Source organism: Mustela erminea, chromosome 7, assembly GCF_009829155.1.
Source record: "Mustela erminea isolate mMusErm1 chromosome 7, mMusErm1.Pri, whole genome shotgun sequence".
Classification (NCBI taxonomy): domain Eukaryota; kingdom Metazoa; phylum Chordata; class Mammalia; order Carnivora; family Mustelidae; genus Mustela; species Mustela erminea.
Window position 1 is genome coordinate 75,535,017 of NC_045620.1, and position 20,999 is coordinate 75,556,015.

At 37.7% G+C, this 20,999-nt stretch overlaps 1 protein-coding gene and 1 long non-coding RNA gene across 2 annotated transcripts in view; one reads left to right on the forward strand and one right to left on the reverse strand.

The window, feature by feature from the left end:
- Positions 1-471: 471 nt before the first annotated feature.
- LOC116595599 lies at positions 472-10,541 on the reverse strand. Its single transcript, XR_004287759.1, has 4 exons — positions 10,424-10,541; positions 2,847-2,932; positions 1,000-1,384; positions 472-777 (listed from the first exon to the last, which is right to left on the reverse strand). It is a non-coding gene; the product is annotated as an uncharacterized LOC116595599 (long non-coding RNA).
- An 84-nt stretch (positions 10,542-10,625) lies between these two features.
- Positions 10,626-20,999, forward strand: part of CFAP36 (cilia and flagella associated protein 36) — a 31,101-nt gene continuing 20,727 nt past the window's right edge. The window contains exons 1-3 of the mRNA XM_032352170.1: positions 10,626-10,966; positions 13,986-14,050; positions 14,790-14,891. Coding sequence (XP_032208061.1) covers positions 10,852-10,966; positions 13,986-14,050; positions 14,790-14,891 — 282 coding nt within the window. The 5' untranslated portion in view covers positions 10,626-10,851. The remainder of the gene's footprint in view (positions 10,967-13,985; positions 14,051-14,789; positions 14,892-20,999) is intronic.

The window sequence follows — 20,999 nt, forward strand, 5'->3', positions numbered from 1 at the left end:
CAATAAAGATATGACACACACTCCAAAATTTACAGACAAACCTTACTTATGAATATTAGGCACAAAAACCTGACACTATAAGGAAACATTAATAAAATAACCACATAAATTGATTAAATAAGAAAAAGCATATGATCCTCTCAGCAGATGCTCAAAGGCCACTGGATGAAATTCAATACCCATTTATATTCTTAATAAAAACACACTATTATATAAACTTAAAATAAACATCTTTTAATAAAAAGATGGAAAATAAGTATCTTTTCCAAATAACTCAATTATACATAGTTAAGCTATATTATTTATCATTGCTATTAATTTTTTATGTCATTTTTAACCAATATAATGACACATGAAATACAAGTAAGAGAAATAAACAATGGAAAGGCAAATAGAAGAATTTTATATTTTTCAGATTACATAACTGCATAGCAAGAGAACTAGAAAGAACTCATAGCTACTTTGAATAAAAACAGAAATTAAACATTTAACCTACAAATATCAATATATATCTGTAAAATCATCAAAATTCGGTTGGAATATACATAAAATAAACCCATCCTCAAGTAAAATTCTTAATGAGTGATATTTATGATCTTTATAAGGAAAACTGCAATCCTAATTAAGGGATACAAATGGAGACCTAAATAAATGGGGAAAGCATCGTGTCTTCTCATGAGAAGATGAAATAGAAGGAGCTTGATTTTTTTTCAAATTAACTTATAGGTTTGGTCCAATTAAGACTTTAGTCTTGGTGGCTTTAAGAATAATAATAACCTTGGGGCGCCTGGGTGGCTCAGTGGTTTGGAATGCTGCCTTCGGCTCGGGTCATGATCTCAGGGTCCTGGGATCGAGCCCCGCATCGGGCTCTCTGCTCCGCAGGAAGCCTGCTTCTCTCTCTCTCTCTCTCTGCCTGCCTCTCTGCCTACTTGTGATCTCTGTCAAATAAATAAATAAAATATTTTTAAAAAAATATAAAAAAAAAAGAAGAAGAATAACCTTTATAGGGGGAAAAAAGCATAAAAGATTTTATCTGATAATAAAATACATCACATAATAAAGCACATTACTATCATATAATTAAGTACATTACTACGCTTTAAAACAATGCCTCTGACTAATCTTCCCTGCTGCGCTCGCGCGCGCCCACCTCCCCTCTACCCCCCACAGTAATAGGAAACCAAGTTCTCTAAGACTTCTTGGTCATCCTGGAGCTGGGTCTTGGCAGGTGTGGATTTCTTCCCCTCCTTTTCTTTTTCCCTGTGTTCTGCCATCTGGTGGCCTGAATCAGTAACTCGGTTTTCAAGGCTGCAGGACACCTAGGGCTGGCTTTCATTACTCCTTTATACTTTTTCTGGTTAGCCAAGGAATTAGAGGTGAGCGCCTGGGTCAAAGGACACGAAATGACATCTTCCAGTCTTACTTGAAAGTACTCCTATTTGAAATGAAATGTGCCTGAGATTTGTAAAAATGTTAATAACTGTTAAAGCATGGTGCTTCTTTTGTGTATATTTGTAAATCTGTACAATAAAAGGTTAAAAATAGAAACAAAGCAAAGAATCACTGCTCTCACAAATATAAATGGCTGGCGAACATATGAAAGAATCCACAGCCTCATTAACAATAAACATAGGCAAATTAAAACAAGTAAATGAGTCACCTGGGCGGCTTAGTCAGTTATGTCTGCCTTGGGCTCAGGTCATGATCATACTGGTCCTGGCATTGGAGCCCTGCGTTTGGCTTCCTGCTCGGCAGGGAGCCTGTGTCTCCCTCTCCCTCTGCCATTTCCTCTGCTTGAGCTCACTTGCTCACTCTTTTTCTCTCTCAAATAAATTTTTTTAAAAAAGTAAATATTTTTTAGTTTTCAGATTTAAAAAAAAATCACCAAAACACTAATACTTTTTAGTGTTGAAAAGGTGTGGATAAATAAAAACATAATCTTTTGACAGGAGTGTCAGTTGGTATTGCCTTTTGCAGGGCAATTTGGTAATATGGAGGGAAAGTTTTAATGTTCCACAAATGTTTCATATCCTTAAACCTGGAATTCCACTACTCTTCTCTGAAACTACTCAGGCAAGAATGCAGAAATACATGTCCACTAATGTTTATTGTAGCATTGTTTATAAGAGCAAAATACTGGACACGAACATAGACAATATATAGAGATATCCCTATATAATGGAATACTATGCATCCATGTAAAAGAACAATCCCTTTGTATTGATATTGAAAGATACCCTTGGAAAAATGAAGTAAAAACCGTGTATAAATGGGAATGGTCTCATTTTGGCTGAAGATGACAGTAATACATGTTAACATGTGCATTTAAAAAATCTGGAGGCCAGGGGCACCTGGGTGGCTCAGTGAGTTAAAGCCTCTGCCTTCAGCTCAGGTCATGATCCCAGGGTGCTGGAATCAAGCCCCACATTGGGCTCTCTGCTCAGCAGGGAGCCTGCTTCCCTCTCTTTCTGTCTGTGCCTGCCTCTCTGCCTACTTGTGATCTCCGTCTGTCAAATAAATAAATAAAATCTTTAAAAAAAATCTGGAGGCCACTAACCCCACAATTACGGTGGTTTTCTTTAGGTGGTAGGAAAACATAGGAGACTTTCACTTTCTTAATTGTATAATTTTGTAATGTCTGAGGGTTTTTCAATGCACATGTATTACTTTTCCAACCAAAAAAGCAATCAAGATAAAATTTTTAAATGAATCAATAAAAGAGCATTTCCCTGCCATCTTTAAGAAATGTTCCATTATTAAGCTGATTTCCTCCTGTCTCCCAAACCAGCACCGTTGCCAGTTAGGATGGTGCTATCTATTCTGAAGGTGCCAGAGGCATTTTTTACCCTTTTTGTTTAAGAATCTTGATCTCAGTGTGCTGGGCTCCAAAGATGACTCTCAAAATTCACTTTACTGTTTCTCCCAGAATATTCTAAAAGGTAATAAAGCAAAGAGGATGCTCAGTGGCTTCCTTATGATGAGAAGACAAAACAACCAAGTTTATCAAATCTGATGTAGCGGCTTCTACAGTGGTGCACAAGATGATCCACTGACACTCAGGGAAAACATGTTAGAATTTCAACCTACATATTTTTATCCCACCCTTTGTTAATTTCAATTTTTTTTCAGGTTTTGTTTTTAAAATTCTCTATTATACAATTGTGTATATTATACAATTGTGTATACATGTATATATCATACATATTTGTATATATATGTACTTCATTGGTAAATATATATTTACATATTAAGGGGAGTATTTGAAAATTTTTTACTGGTCAAAAAAATTTAGAGGCCATCAACCTAGGCTGCAGCTCCTTTTAGGAGAACAAAAACCAGATATAAGGCATATATAAACATGTTCTATAAATTAGTTACCCTTCCCAAAGTCAGCAATAGAAGAAAACAAAACAGAGAAATAGGTGAGTAAATACATGGGCAACAAATATAAGAGTCAGCTTAGTGCATAATAAAAGGTAGAAGGAAAGAAAAGGGAAAAGAGATAGGAAAATTATTTACACACATACAAGTAAAACAGTGGAGAAAAACTCCCATTATGAATAAAGAAAGGGAGGTAAAATAAAAAGAAGAAATGCCGCAAAAAGACCCTGAACACTTAGCGATGAAATGAAAATAAGCCATCTGTCATGCACTTGGAATTTAGAATGTACCAGATCCAGAGCTCTTTATTCTGAGTATTGAGCACAGTGGTTGGCAAACAGTATGAACTCCATAAGTAAAGAAAGGTTTTTAAGCTATGCCATTTTATGCCAAATGCATTTATTTAGCCATTATTTGGAAAGTCATTGTGTTTTTTTTATTTCTTTGATGCTATTTTATTAAAAAAAATTTTATTTTAGGTAGACACCACACCCAGCCTAACACAGGGCTTGAACTCATGACCTGAGATCAAGACCTGAGCTGAGATCAAGAGTCAGATGCTTAACTGACTGAGCCTCCCAGGTGCCCCTTCTTTGCTGCTACTTTAAATCAAGCTTCTGTGGTTTTTTTTTTTTTTTTTTTTTTGGTTTTGTTTTATAGATTATGAGGAATAGAAAAAAAAGACATTGAAAAGAGAATGAAAATTCTGTGATACCACATCTGCACATGCAATAAAAATCTGAGGCTTCACTGGAGAATTTGAAGATATGGCAGGTAATTATTTATTTGCCAACCCATGGAAACCTCCTCTATCCCTTTGCTGTTACATAGACCAAATAGTCAAGAAAAGATATTTACAAAGAACCTACAATTTTGAACTTCTAAAAGTCTTACCATAGTCAGGATAAAAGCAATTTATAGGATTAAAGCAGTGACTTTCTCTTCTGCTCTCTTTACTTGAAAGCTGAAATCATAGCATTTAGAGTAGCAATTAGATAGTTCATTACTGATGTTTTAAATGTTCTATAAATTACATATGAAGATGGCATTTCTATTGCACAGGTATTTTTAAGCCTATTCCTGATAATAACTTTAAGCCATCTGACCTAGAATGGCAAGCATGTTTCATTAATATTAAAAAAAAAACCCTGCTCTGTCAATAATCACACCTTTACTCTTACTCCCAGGGTCAGAAAAAAGAAAAGATTATTTTTAGGCAAATCCGAGGCATTATATATTATGATCATCATTCACATATTCATCAAATATTCACTGTGGATCTCTTAACACCAAGCATTGTGTTGGAGATTAATGAGATTAAAGAGCCTGCTTTCTCCAGAATTCACATTTCTCTGGTCACACTTTGATTAAATTAGCATTTTCCAAAGTATCTGGGATGCATTTGTGCACGTGTACGGATGTGTAGACTCAAGGATATAAAGGATAAGAATTACTTAGCATTTAACCATGATTATTGCAAAATGCACATTACTTTCTCTTAAAAAAAAAAAACCTTCATGGGTACATATGTCTTTAAAAACTGCAAACTATGTGATTTAGCAGTTCTATTTGTAGAAATTTATCTTCATAAAATGATAAAGATTAGGTGCAAAGACTTAATTACAAGGTGCTCACTATAGAATTATTTTCTAAATAGTGCAAGATTGTTTAATTAAACTGTGTTCTGTTTATACAATGGGAAAGTAGGTGCTATAGACTGAATCATGAGTACCCCTATAATTCGTATGTTGAAATCCTAACCCCTAATGCGATGGTATTAGGAGGTGGGTCTTTGGTAGGTGATTAGGTCATGAGGATGAAACACTCCTGAATGAGATTAGCATCTTATAAAAGGGATCCCAGGAGCGCTCCCTTGTGCCTTAGACCTGAGGGCACAGCGAGAAGACTGCTATCTATGAACTAGGAAGTGTGCTCTGGCCAAAGACACTAAATCTGCTGGATTGCCCAGCCTCCGGACCTATGAGAGATAAATTTCTGTTGTTTCTTTCTTTCTTTTCTTTTTTTTTTTTTTAAATTTCTGTTGTTTCCAAGCCACCTAGTCTTCCGTGTTCTGTCATAGCAGCCTGAGCTAAGACATTAAATAACATTAAAAAGAATCATGCAGAAATATTTTCATTGATAAGGAAAATTTTCTGTGATGCATTATAAAGTGAAAGTTGGAAGGTGCCTTGTTGCTTAAGTATTACGTACAGGGAAGTATAAGCCCTGACTTTGCTCTGAACCTGGGCAAGAAGATTGACCTGAAAAAGTATTGGTTCTCCCACCTGTTGTGGGTTGAGTTGTGTTCTCCCCAAATTCATATGTTGAAGTCCTAACACCCTACATAAAAATTTTACTGTATTTGGAGATAGGGCCTTTTAATGGGGGTAATTAGGTTAAAACAAGGTCGTTGCTGGAGGGGCCCTAATCCAGTGTGACTCTGGAGGGAAGGAAAAACCTCTTCCTCTACCCTCTCAGGTTTAGTAGCTGGGGCCTGAGAATTAAACTGACTAAAGAATAACAGGAGAGAGTAACAGGGTAAGAAAAGCACTTAACTTTAAGTATTAATAAAATTGTATGAGCATGGGGGCTTCACAGAAAAGAAGTGAAAAAAGTCAAAGGGCAGACAGACTTGGGGGCTTACGTACCTTTAAAACAAAGGGTGATAAATTGTGGAGAAGTGACTAGACAAAGGAAAGGGGATTTGGGCTTCTTGAGTACATTAATTGTGTAAAAGTGAATAGGAAAAATGTGTGGAGGGACAAAGATCGTTTAATGTAAGGTAAGGGTTATTTTAGTAAAGTCTATTTATGCAAACTCATCTCATCATGGACTCCTTGTCTGCAGTAATAACAGTGCTCTCCTCATCTCTCCTTTTCCTGGTACTCTCCCAGGGAAAGTCTCTTCTCATGGGAAATTTATGCCCTGCTTTCATGCAGATGGTGACAGAGCAGAGAATTCTCAGTTGCCTTCATTTTAGCTCAAAATAATCAATATTCTGAAAGTGGCATATTTTGGGATATCGTATTCTGACTCCCCTTCAACTGATGTCCTTATAAGAAGAGGAAATTTAGATGCAGATGGGCAAAGAGGAAAGACCATGTGGACGCAATGAGAAGGCAGCATCTAGGAGCCAAGGACAAAGGCCTTAGAAGAAACCAACCCTGTTGACACCTTGATTTCAGACTTCCAGTCTTCAGAATTGTGAGAAAATAGGAATCTCTCATTTAAGCAACCTAGTCTGTGGTACTTCGTTGCAGCAACCTAGCAGTCCTATAAGATGGGGAAAATCTTAATACCATCTTTATTTAGCTTTAAAGTTTGCACTGAATCAAACAGATGTAAATACCTTTGTAAACTACAAAGCACTACACAAATGTGAGCAGCTATTACTCACATGGTCCCTGAAAAACCTGGAGGAATGCAGTCATCCTGTTAAGACTGGACTTTACAGGAGTGCCTGGGTGGCTCAGTCAGTTGAGCATCTGACTTTTGGTTTCAGCTCAGGTCATGAGCTTGCGGTCACAGGATTGAGTCCCATGTCGGACTCCATTCTCAGCACAGAGTCTGCTTGAGAGTCTCTCTCTCCCTCTGCCCTTCTGCTTGCTTGCGTGCACCCTTTCTCTCTCGTAAGTAAATACATCTTTAAAAAGAGGAAGACTTGACTTTATAACCCTTTTGTAAGGCAGAGGCTCAGTTCCCAGACCAAGGATAGAAAGAAGCAGATTTCAGCAGAACTGTCATGAAGAACACAAATGATTTGGCAGTGAAAGGAGAAAGGCAAAATAAAAAGAATGGTTCCTTACTCCCATGCTGCAAGTTGTTAAAACAAACAAACAAACAAAGAAACTAGATTTTATATATATATATATATATATATATATATATATATATATATATTTAACAGTCTTAGCTAATATGTATTGAGCATTTATTAACTACTAAGCATGGTCCCAAGTGCTTTTTTTTTTTCCCCCAAAGATTTTATTTATTCACTTGAGAGAGAGAGAGAGAGAGCCTGAGAAGTGGGAGGGTCAGAGGGGAGAGGCAGACTCCCTGCCGAGTGGGGAGCCCAATGCAGGACTTGATCCTGGGACTCCAGGATCATGACCTGAGCTGAAGGCCGCTGCTTAACCAACTCAGCCCCCCAAGCACCCCCCAAGTGCTTTTTATAAGTGTTCTATAATTAAACCCCTATCAACCCTATGGAAAAAGTAATGTAGATATGTGTGCATGTTTACGTGTGTGTGTGTGTGTACAGTGTGTATATATATGTTTATGTGTGTATGTGTTACCTATTTTGGTCTCTTGTGTTACAACATATACCTTCAATACAAAAATCTGTTTACATGTAGTAGCTAAAAAGTAATAAAACTGCCAAAATAAGAAGTCATGGTTTTTTAAGAGATGACTAATGCTTTGCACCACTGTGAAATGGGAAAAACACTACCTGATTGAACAAAGTGACCTATGGTAAAATGCATGACACACATTCACATTGTCTTCTTTCTCTTACACCAGCACAACCACATGCACTGCCCTGAGTACGTGTACTGTTCTGTTGAGCTTGTGTTATTTCATGATGAACATGTTCAATATATTTTGTTAAAACTGTATGAGTACACTGGGTCTAAGAGCCTAAAGTAGTGAATACAAAGAAAAGCCTTACATTTTGAGGTGAAAGTTGAAATAATTAATGTTTTGAAATGAGAAAAATCCAAGGCCTGAGGAAATCCACACTGCCCACATTCAGGAATAATACTGAGAAAATAAATGAGAGGAGAGCTTGTGGATACACCTGGAAGAGACTGAAGAAGACTGATGCCAAGTAATTCCAAGTACAGTTGAATAGCATTTTGTGGCCTCTAGACTCATTAGAAACCATAAAAAGCAACTTTTGGGGGGGTAAATTTTATCGTCATTAAAGGTTTTATTTATTTATTTATTTGATACAGAGAGAGAGAGGTCACAAGTAGGCAGAGCAGCAGGCAGAGGCGGCAGGGGCGGGGGAAGGCAGGCTCCCTGCTGAGCAGAGAGCCCGATGTGGGACCAGATCCCAGGACCCTGAGACCATAACCTGAGCTGAAGGCAGAGGCTTTATCCCACTGAGCCCCGTAGATGCCCCCAAGCAACTTCTTTATAAAAAGAGGAAACCGGCAGAACAAAGGTGGGATTTCTATTTTAAGCTGACTTAGGAAACAGAAAAACAGAATAAGAAACTACAGAAATCCACCTCTGGTGTCACAATAGGTAGCCTAAGAATGATGATGTTCTTCTTTCCTTTTACCTCTACTCAGTAATTCAAAAACCACAACACTTTACCACACCCATTTCCAGCAAGTGGTGTTTGGAGCATAGCTATCCACTAAGGAAAATAATTAACTTATAATCTCCTATTTAAAGTCTACTTGGATAATACAAAACTTCCATATAATAAAAGGCACAATGAACTAAATCAAAAGACAAATGACAAGCATGTCACTGCAACATGTGTCAAAGGGTTAAAATTCTTATAATAATGTATAAAAAGCTCTTAAATATCAATAAAAAAAAGAACATCCCAATAAAAAAATGGTCAAAAGATATAGAAAGCTAACCCAGGAACAAACACAAAGGTTAATCCATGTCAAATAATGCTCCATTTCAAATTTAAAAAGGAAACTAAAACTATGTTTTATTTTTAACCTAGTAGATTGGCAAAGACATTTTTCAAAAAGATTTTTAAAATAAATTCAGTAATTTTCCATTTGGGAATTTATTCAAAGGAAATAATGAGACTTGGGTTCAAAAATATATGTGAAGGATGTTCATTGCTGAACTGTTTGAGTTTTAAAAATTGAAGTAATTTAATCTAGCAGTTGAAGATTAGTTGAATAAATCAAGACATCTATACTTTCATTTAGGAATTCTGCTGGAATCTACCCCTTAGAATAGTCCATAAAATCAACAGCTCTTAGTGACACAAAGATGTTTATTTCAGCAGTTTGTAAGGAAAAAATAGTAGAGTACACCCACATTACAAAGGGAGAAAAAGACTGCACATTAAGCATCACATTTCTGCAATCACTAAGGTATTCTAGGTGTGTGTGTATATATATATATGCAAAGTAAAAATAGGCTAAATGGTAGTTTATAGAATACTATGCAGTTGCAAAAAAGGAGTTCTATATTTTCACACGAAAAGTGACCTCATAGTGAAAAAAGTTCTGTGGTTACACATATAATATGATCTCATTTATATAAATATATTGCTAAAAAGAAAACCACAGGCCTAAAATGGTGTCACTTAGGTTAAGGCCCAGAACCAGTAAACCAACACTTAAAAAAAGCCAACCTGTCATTTTGGCCTAGAAATATAACCTCTAACCAGTCAACATGGGGTTTTCTCAGTCAGCATTAGGAAACTTACTGATACACCCTTTTCGTCCCCCTCAGGAGGGTGACCTTGCCTCAAACAATGGATTCTTTGCTAACAATTTCCTTTTTCCCACACCTTTAAAAAGTCTGTAAAAACCTTTCCTTTCCTGGCCCTTTGGGGCTCTCCTCTACTTGCCGGATGGGACGCTGCCTCATTCATAAATTGAAAGTTAATTGGATCTTGAAAACTTACTCTAACAACATATAAGGCTGTTGTTGAAAGAGATTTGGGGACACCGAAGACCTTGGCAATGACCTCTGAAGACCCACTCCACAGTGGATCCTAATTAAAAAATTTGAGTTGGTGCTGTCTGACGTAAGATTTGGGTTACATAAAATGTAAACATTTATTTAAATGAACATTGAATTCGATTTTGCCCTTGAAAATCTCCTAATTCTAGTTTTTTCTATCTACCCATGAAAGGTTAAAGACCCGCCTGGAACTATGAGAGAGAAAGAGAGAGCCGATCAGCAAAGCTCGGCTTTGTATTTTCAAACAACCCTTTATTGCAAAAGTTATTGGGCCAGTGGGTTTGAAAATGGTTGGCACTGAAATGGAGGGTATACAACGGCGAACCGAAGCTCTTGCAGCCCTTACAGAAGTAAGACCCGTCATCCCACGTACCTCACTGCGCCATTTCCTGGCTCGCACGCACTGCTTGGAAGAAGAAACGTCGAGTCCCGCTAGGGCCTCCAGCCAATGGCTACACTTTTGCTCTCCGCCCTAGCAACTCCGGGCCAATGGGCGGAAGGCTATCTTTTGATTAGGTACGGTCCTTTTCCAGCCAATCGGAAACGTTCTTCAAATGCGCCTCTCTGAGATTGCAGGCTCCAGCCAAGCCGGCTTCACTTCCGGGAGGCGGTCCTGGGCGGCTGCGCGTGTTGCCATAGCGACCATTTTACGTTACTGGTTTGTAGGTTTGGTCCCCGTACCAGGGCTACTGCGGGGACCACTCTTTCTTCTCCCATTCTTTCTCGGCCCCCTACGGCCCAAGGGCCTTACGCAGGCTCTGGGGGTCTGGCCTAGGGTTCCGCGGCGTCCCGCGGAGCGGGATGGCTGCGGAAGAAGAGGATGAGGTGGAGTGGGTGGTGGAGAGCATCGCTGGGTTCCTGCGAGGCCCGGACTGGTCCATCCCCATCTTGGACTTTGTGGAGCAGAAATGTGAAGGTAAAAACCAGATCCCGAACCGACCATTCTTTCTCGCCTCTCTCTCGCCAGCGATCGGCAGAAGGTGGTCACCACGAACCATCTCTCATCTCTCAGGTCTTACCCCGGTCCGCCAGGTTCAGAGCTGGTTTGTTGGAGGTATTGCTGTCACTGCGTCAGTGTCTTCCTTCATGGAGCTGAAGACAGGGACTCCCCTTTCTTTGGGCCCAAGCACACATCCGAAAATCATTAGATTTCCATCCTATGTTGCGTCTCTCACCTTACCCTGCACGTTTCTTCCTTGGGCAGGTGCCCTGTTTGGGTGGGCTTCAACAATTTCCGCAGAGACTGGGGAGGAGAGAGGAGTTTGCCTAGTGTTCCTTCCTGATCTAACAGTTAACCGCAAAGGGAGCGCACGCTGTTACTCCAGCAGGCCCAGAGCTGGCGACCCAGTGGCATGTTTGCCTTTACTCTCGACTCTCGGATATACCAAAAATGGGGAGGGGGCGTATCTTGTAACAACTAAGGTATATAAAGGTGGCCTAATATTCCCTGTGAGGGCAAAGGACCTCTGGGTCCTGATCATTCACGCTTAGATTCTGCGTTCAGTTCTCCGAGACAAACTGGAGCCCAGGTATGGAAAAGGAGCTAGAAACCATGTCATATGAATGAATGCCCAACTGATACCATGGGTGTTTAGCAGGTAGGACTTGTAGGGTAGTAATATCCCTCAATCATTTGAACATCTGCCTTATGTTGGAGGGTTTAGACTTGTAAGCTTCAGTAGCATAGAGCTAGGGTTAATGCGTTCAAGCCACAGACAAATTTCTATGAAGGAAGTGTGCTATAGCAGAATGTATCCCAGTTAAGTTAGCCTATCTCAGAAGGTAATGAGTTCCCCAGAGGGTAGCAGTGTTTAAATGGATTTGACAGCAACTTAATGGAGATAACCATCAAATGGTTGGTTATCCTGGATGAGCTCCCCCGCACCCCCCCCCCCCCCCCCCGCCCCCATGAGCTTTTGAGAGTCCTTTCAACCCTAAGAGTCCATGAATTTGGTAAAGATAAACTTTAGTTTGACCACTGAATCTTTTCATTACCATAATCAAAATTATGCCATAATAAAAATCCAGATAGTATTTAAGTATTGTTTTTATGTGTAATTTCTAAAGAAGTTTAAAATAATTTTTATTTGTGATCTTTTTAAGAATTTAGAATTCTAAGCCAGATGAAACATGTGGAATTCTGACCTCCTTTGGGAGAAAAAAAGAATTATGTCACTCTTTCATTCTATTTACCCCTCTGAGACTAAATGCTAGAATGAAAAAAAAAAAAATTAAAGCATTGCTTTTTTATCCCCAAATGTCAAAAGTGGTTGCATCTCAGTAGTAATACATCTGACTGTGTAATTTCACAGGGAAGCAGTAATCCTCAACTTTATACACATGTAATGTAGTAATTTGATTTTAGAACTAACTAGAAACAGTTTAAATTACTGCTGTATTGTGTGTATGCCCAGTGTTACAGAGAGCAGATGCCAGTAGAGGTGGAAGTAACATCCCATTGTCACTTGAAATAAGTGTTAAAGTGACTTTAGGTTGTTAGTGTGCTAGTCTTTAAAGATTAGTTTTGTACAACCTGTGATATCAGCATTTATTTCAATAAGCATTTATTGAGTGTATGTGGGCCAGAAGCTGGGGATAGAAATATGAATGAAACAAAATCCTTGTGGCTGAGAAGTTTATGATTTAGTATGGAAGACAGGCAGGTAAATGGAATTTAAATCTGAATTTGCAGGTGTTATAATAAAGGAGGGCATGTGGCTCTATTTTGAGTTCAGAGGAAGGGATCTAACCAGCCCAGGAGTTGAGAGTGGGTGGCAGGTCTTAGAGAATGTGCCATTTGCAGTGTCATGAAGAATAGTTGGGAGAAGAGGACTGGGTAAAGACAGAAAACTCTAGGAACACCTGAGCAAATGTACAGGAGTTTGAAGCACGGTGTGTATTATGTATGGTGATATTCCAAGTACTGATGTATGTTAAGAGTGCAAAGTTTGGGTTTTGGATGACAAGAGATGAGACTTGGAAGTTTTGTCTAGCCTTCTAAGGATTTTGCATTTATTATTTAGTCAAAGAACAGTCATTGAAGAGCTTTAAGTAGAAAATTAAAGAAGTTAGTTTGCATTTTGGGTCATTTAGGGGGAATTTAAAAAAGTTTATTGTTAACAATTCATGAATTTGGCCTGTTTCCCTAATTAATTATCATTTCTTGATGGAATATGTATCTTTCTAATCCACATTGTTTCATACATATGATCATTGAGTAAACATTTGTTTTGGTTTTATTTATTTTAATTTCATTACTGATTTATATAGAGCCTAGTCACTTACAGTAAAATTTATATCAGCAAATTATGATAACATAATCTGGAGCCTGTTGTAAAAGGAATTAATGTTTAAAAACTATTAATAATATTACATTAAAGTTTTATAAATTGGGGCGCCTGGGTGGCTCAGTGGGTTAAGCCTCTGCCTTCGGCTCAGGTCATGATCTCAGGGTCCTGGGATCGAGTCCCTCATCGGGCTCTCTGCTCAGCAGGGAGCCTGCTTCCCTCTCTCTCTCTGCCTGCCTCTCCGTCTACTTGTGATTTCTCTCTGTCAAATAAATAAATAAAATCTTTAAAAAAAAAAAAAAAAGGTTTATAAATTGTTACCTTTTATTATTGAAAGTAGCAAATTAGTGTTTTTCTTACATATGAAATAGATCTTACATATGAAACTATAAACAAACATGAAACTTGTTTATAGTTAACACTGTTATATGCTATACATATAACATATTATTACAAATATACATATATGTATATATCATGTATATATATGCACATAGAGTTTTTTTAATTCAAGAATTCAAAGCTGAAGAGCTAGGTTATAAGAATGAGAATTCTATTATAAGATGTAATGAGTGCACTTTTATATTTGCATTAATGAAATGATTTGATTTTGTACACTATACAGTAATATTTTTCTTTTAAATTTAGTTTTTGATGATGAAGAAGAAAGCAAATTGACCTATACAGAGATTCACCAGGAATACAAAGAACTAGTGAGTATTTTTTCCATTGATTATTAAAAGTAATTAGAATAATTTTAGCTTTTCTAAATTAAAAACATGGACTTTTTCCATTTTAAAATTCTTTAATTAAAAAAATCCATTCTTGGTACACCTGGCTGGCTCTGCTATAGAGCATGTGACGCTTAACCTTGGGATTGTGAGTTCAAGCCCCATATTGGGAATAGAGCCTCCTTAAAAAAATAAAAAATAAAAAATCCAGTCTACCCTAATAGTACTACTAATTCCATCAGGCCCTAAGCCATCTCTGAGCATTTCATCTTTTTGACTTCTTATCTCTTCTACTCTAGAATCTAAGAAATGAATTTAGGACAACTATTTTAAGGGATCTTGCATCTAATCTTTAAATTTTATTCATAATCTGCTGATGCGTCTAGAGAAGTGTTAGTTATTTGCGATGGTTGTCTTGTGATTTTTAAAAAATGCCTCTGAGTAGCGAAAGAGTCGTACCCCATTGACTGTCATGACCCTGACCAGTTATTTCAAGTAGAGGAAATAAAATTTCATTTGATTCTCTGCAAAAATTTTAACTTTCCATTGTTTGTGGGGTTTTTTGGTGAAAGACATTGTCATTGCCATATAGTATAATTTTATGTAGATTGATAATTGCAAGCAAACATTTGATTATCCTTTTTAAACTCGACACTTAACATGAAAACTGTCATTCGGATTTTTCTATGTAAATTGGAAAAGTTACACTTTCTCTTTTTAGGTTGAAAAGCTGTTAGAAAGTTACCTCAAAGAAATTGGAATTAATGAAGATCAGTTTCAAGAAGCATGCACTTCTCCTCTTGCAAAGACCCGTACATCACAGGTTCTGCTTTTGTGTCATTCTGCTAACATATAGTTTTAATAAAAATGCCCAGCGTTTCACTTAAATTTGCCATATTTGTTTGTCGAAGGATACTATTTTAGACATTGTATGAGTAAAAAGCTAATTCATCACATGTGGGTTCTTTTTTGTAATTACCTTAAGAAATGATAATTTGTGGGGCACCGGGTGGGTCAGTTGGTTAAGCGTTCCATTCGTGATTTCAGCTCTTGTCATCATCTCAGGGTCATGGGATCAAGCCCTGTGTGGGGCTCCCTGCTGGGCCTGAAGCCTGCTTGGAATTCTTTCTCTTGCTCCCTTTGCCCCTCCCTCTCCCCTCTCTCTCTGTCTCTTAAAAAAAAAAAAAAAAAAAAAATTGAGACATGAATGAACTAATGCAGTTAATGCAGTTAAAAAGGAACTTTTCGACTGCAGAACTAGGATAGATCACAGTTTTTATTTATATACACTGTTCTATTGTTTTATTTATGTATTACTGTTGTATTTATATAGATCTCTGACAGTTTATCAGTTGCCTCTTTTTTAATCTTAGCAGTTTTATAGTGCACAGTTCCTGGGGCTTCCTTCCCTTGGAGCTATTTTTATTTTTAAAATTGTGTAGATTTTGTAGAGATCTATTTATTTGTTTATTTTGAGGGAGAGAGAGAGGAAGAGAGAAGGAGAAAGAGAGAGAGAATACAGGGGCCAGGGGCAGAGGGAGGGGGAGAGAGAATCCCAAGTAGACTTTGTGTTGAGCATGGAGCCAGACATGGGCCTCCATCTCATAACCCATGACCTGAAGCGAAACCAAGAGTCTGACAGTTAACTGATCTACCTAGGCACCCCTGGAACTACTTTTATTGTCTCATTAGTTCTGCAGTGCTGATTTGAAATAGATATTATGTGTATTTATAACATATTTACTGAGGGCTCATGTTAGCTGCTGTTTTAGACACTTGACACGTATTATGTCATTTAACCTTTCTGCTGCCCCTTAAGATTTTGGCACTGTTTTATTTCCACTTAGAAGTGAAAAACCTAACGCACAGCTATGTTAAGTGACTAGTGCAAAGTCCACTGCTAAGTAAGTAGTAGTGCAGGATACCAGCCCAGGCACTCCCAACTGTAAGCCCTTGCTCAGAAGCCTTCTCAACAAGTTGCTTTAGCTTTCCATCTTCTCTAAATAAACTGTAATTCCTTAGCCAGATGATAGTGAGGATTGTCTGTGATGTGACCCTAAATTAGATTTTCAGTCTCCTCCTGCTGTAGTTCCCTGATATGTTATGTACTATTGTTATTCCAGGCCACTTGATCTTGTAAGCATCCATGCATCTGGATTTGCTCATGCTATTCCCTAACCCTGGAATGTTTGGCCCTCACCTCCCCACCCCAGTATTTTTTCCTTACCAGATAAATCCTTCTTATCATGAGGGCCTTGCTAAAATGTTACTTCTTGTGGCAATTTTCTCAATCTCTGGTATGCTAGGGTGGACCAGCACTCATTCTATATCACTGGACATTTTCACATTTTTGGTACTCTGCCCCAAATTATAGTTTCTTAGAAGTCTGTTTGCCTTCTAGATTATAAATCCTTTGAGATGTTTTTAGTATCTTTGTATTCCCGATGTCTCATCTCATAGATGTGAACCTAGTTAATAGTAGGTAGTTCTTAATAAATGTTTCTTAACTTAAATTACTTTTTATCATGGCCTAGAAGAGGGTGCTTTGACTACTGTTTAATCCAGTGCTTCCTACTATACTTCTCTATTACACAAGTTTTCTTATTTTGCAATCATCTCTGATTCTAGAGATAGAACATCTTTAATATAACACGACATTTTGAAAAAATGTTTAAATATTATTGGTATGCCCCAACTAATATAAATAAGTATCTGGTTTTATTCATTAATAATGCTATAAAGCAAAAGTTGTTTTAAAGTTCACCAATAGCTTTTATTTTTTATGTACCATAAATTTAGTTTAAGGAGTAATAATAGGATTTATTTTCTTCTCCTTTTTAGGTGGGCAGGAATAATTTGAAAATTACTAACTACTATTTAGGTTTCTTTTAAGATGTTGATATTTGTTTTTCAGGAATGTTTTCTACATTGGTGAATATTTGTCAACCTCTCAATTAAGTCATTATGAATGAGCCTGAATTACTTTGTGAATAAAGATGTTCATGCTAATAGCAGACATATCCACCTTTTGTTTTCATTATTCAGATAACTTTATTTTTTTTATTAAAGATTTTATTTATTTACTTGACAGAGAGAGAGATCACAAGTAGAGAGGCGGACAGTGGCAGGGGGACAGGTTCCCCACTGAGCAGAGAGCGCAATGCAGGGCTCGATCCCAGGACCCTGAGATCATGACCTGAGTCTAAAGCAGAGGTTTAACTCACTGAGCCTCCCAGGCACCCCCATTATTTGAATAACATTAAATTGAATGAAGATGTTCAGAATTTTAAAATACTGTTTTCAGGGGCGCCTGGGTGGCTCAGTGGGTTAAAGCCTCTGCCTTCGGCTCAGGTCATGATCCCAGAGTCCTGGGATCGAGCCCCACATCAGACTCTCTGCTCAGCAGGGAGCCTGCTTCCACCTCTCTCTCTGCCTACCTCTGCCTACTTGTGATCTCTCTCTCTCTCTCTGTCAAGTAAATAAATAAAATATTTAAAAAAAATAAAAATAAAAATAAAATACTGTTTTCAGATCAAGAGTAACACATCTTTCTCTTTTGTTCTGCAATGCAGTACCTTTTGATTTATTTGGAGTTGATTGGTAATATGGTCTTGCTATGTACAAGGAGGCAAGCCTTTTGATACAGACAGACCTAGATTTGAGTCCTAGATCTTTCATTTACTCCTGTAAGTTTGTTGTGCTGTTTTCCTTTCTTATCCATTCTGATTCTGTTTCCACATCTGTAAAATCTGGATAGTATCTACTTTGAAAAGTTTTTGCACAATTTAAGAGATAATGATCATAAAGCATTTAGCACAATAATTGACATTTATAAGGTGGTCTATAAATGGAAACACCTCCTAATTAATACTAGCTATTTTGGTGGTTGATTAGCAGTGTGCTAATTAGGCCAGGGTCATTGGTTCAATCCCCATGTGGACTAGTTAGCTGTATTCTCTTCTGGAGCAAACACTTAGCATCGAATACTGAATAGCAACATGATTTAAATCAGCACAAGGCTATCCCCATTACCAGAAAAACAGTTTAAAGCTATTTTATTTACTACTTTGCAGCAATAGTGTATTTTTTTTTTTAATTTTATTTATTTATTTGACAGACAAGTAGGCAGTTAGGCAGAGACAGAGATAGGAGGAAGCAGGCTCCCTGCTGGACAGAAAGCCCGATGCGGGGCTCGATCCTAGGACCCTGGGATCATGACTGGAGCTGAAGGCAGAGGCTTTAACCACTGAGCCACCCAGGCGCCCTAATGATGTAGTCTTTATACAGAAAGATCAGAATGCTGAGTCCATTATGCCACTGTAGGGTGCCTAAGAATTAACTCAAGAAACGAGTTGCTTGTCCTTAGTTATTGAGTAGGTAATTTTTATTTTGTTTTGGTTTGCTTGGTTTGGTTTTGATTGTTTAAACCAGCTCCCATTGCATTATACTGCTGAAGCCCATTAACAAAATTCTTTTCTCCTGTTTGGTCATCATTATACCTAGGCCACTGCTCCTGCCATACTCTGTTTATTGAAGTCAGCAGGAGTAGCGAGTGTATCAGATGAAGAACTCTGGTTTAAGACAACAAAAAACCTGTGAGAGCATGTTTTTCTGTTGAATCTGTGATTTCTTAAAACATGCTCATGAATTAACTGTTCAGAAAATATGATACTATAATAACTAGTGAGATATTTACTATTTCAGTCACCTTCAGTTGAATTTTGTAATTTTGTGGTGGTTTCCAACCGAAGTAGGCAAAAATGACTTCCTTCGTTATGACTTCCTTGTGATTTTTTGTTGAGGGTAAAGTTCATCATTGATTTCTATGCACTGTATTGCAAAAGACTGCTATACGGTAAGAGATAAACAGTATTTTTTGCTTTTCATGCTTGATTTCCTTTGACTTTTAGAACATAAAAATTAACACTTTCAGAAACATTTGTGTTATGGTAGTAATTTGGCAAAATTATGGTGTTTTTCCAATAACTTGGATCATTGAAAAGATTACATATGTGGTATAACTTCCATTTTCTAAAAATACACACAGGGGTTCCTGGGTGGCTCAGTGGGTTAAAGCCTCTGCCATCAGCTTGGGTCATGGTCTCAGGGTCCTGGAATTGAGACCCGCATGGAGCTCTCTGCTCAGCAGAGAGCCTGCTTCCTCCCTCTCTCTCTGCCTGCCTCACTGCCTACTTGTGATCTCTGTCAAATAAATAAATAAAATCTTTAAAAAAAATAAAAAATAAAAATACAGGATAATTAACAATATTTTGTGTGAGTACTAGTAAGATTTTAAAAATTAATAGGTTTTAAAAGTTTTTTAAAGATTTTTTTTTTTTTTAAGATTTTATTTCTTTATTGGAGAGAGAAAGGGAGCGCAAGAGCAGGGGGAAGGGGCAGAGGAATCTCAAGCAGGCTTCACGCTGAGCCGGAGCCTGACCTGGGGCTCTATGCAGATCTCCATTTCACCATCCTGAGATTATGACTTGAGCTGAAATCAAGAGTCCAACCGACTGAGCCCCATAGGCGTCCTAATAGGATTTATTTTTTAGAGCAGTTTTAGGTTTACAGAAAATTAAGCAGATAGTACAATGTCCCTTATTACTAACATCTTTCATTAGTATGGTATATTTGTTAAAATTGAGGAGGCAGCATTGAAACAATATCATCGGGGCGCCTGGGTGGCTCAGTGGGTTAAGCCTCTGCCTTCGGCTCAGGTCATGATCTCAGGGTCCTGGGATCAAGCCCCGCATTGGGCTTTCTGCTCAGCAGGGAGCCTGCTTCCTCCTCTCTCTCTCTGCCTGCCTCTCTGCCTCCTTGAGATCTCTGTCAAATAAATAAATAAAATCTTTAAAAAAAAAAAAAAGAAACGTCATCATCATCATCATTATTATTTTAACTAATGTCCGAGGTTGACATTAAGTTTACTCTTTGTGTTCTGCAGTTTTGTGGATTTTGCCAAATACACAGTGTCACATATCCACCATTATGGTATCTTACACTGTCTTTTTTTTTTTTTTAATACGATTTTATTTATTTGACAGGCAGAGATTACAAGTAGGCAGAGAGGCAGGCAGAGAGAGAGAGGAGGAAGCAGGATCCCTGCTGAGCAGAGAGCCAGGACACTGGGATCATGACCCGAGCCGAAGGCAGAGGCTTTAACCCACTGAGCCACCCAGGCGCCCCAATACTTTTACTGTCTTAAAAGTCCCCTGTATCCTACATGTTTATCCTTTCCATCCTTGCTCCTGGCAACCACTGCGTTTTACAGGCTCTCTCGTTTGCCTTTTTCAGAATATCATATAATTGGGATCATGCAGCATATACCTTTTCAGACTGGCTTCTTTTGCTAAGCAGTATGAAATTAAAGTTCTTTCATTTTATTTGTTGTTTGATAGTTCGTTTCTTTTTATTGCCGAATAACATTCTTTTATATGGATGTACCACAGTTTATCAATCTACCTTTTGAAGAACATTTTGGTGTGTTCCAGTCTTTGGTAATTATGAAAAGGCTGCTACAAATATTCATATTTATGTGGACAAAGTTTTCAATTCATTTGGGCAAATAAAACCTAGGAGCAAGATTGCTGGTTTATACAGTAAGATTAAGTTTAGCTTTGTAAGAAATTTCCAAAGTCTCTTCTAAAGTAGTTGTACCATTTAGAATTTTCACCAGCAGTGAATGGGAGTTCCTGTTGCTGTACATCTTCAGCAGCACTTCATATAGTCAGTTTTTTGCATTTTAGGCATTCTAATTAGGTTTATAATGGTTTACTTTTGCCCATTTTAAAATTGAGTTGTTTTCTAGTAGTTGAGTTTAAGAGTTCTTTGTATACAATTTTTGATGCAAGTCTCCTTTATCAGGTATGTGTTTTGCAAATATTTCACAAAATTTTCTTCTGTGGCTTGTCTTTTCTTTCTCTAACAGTGT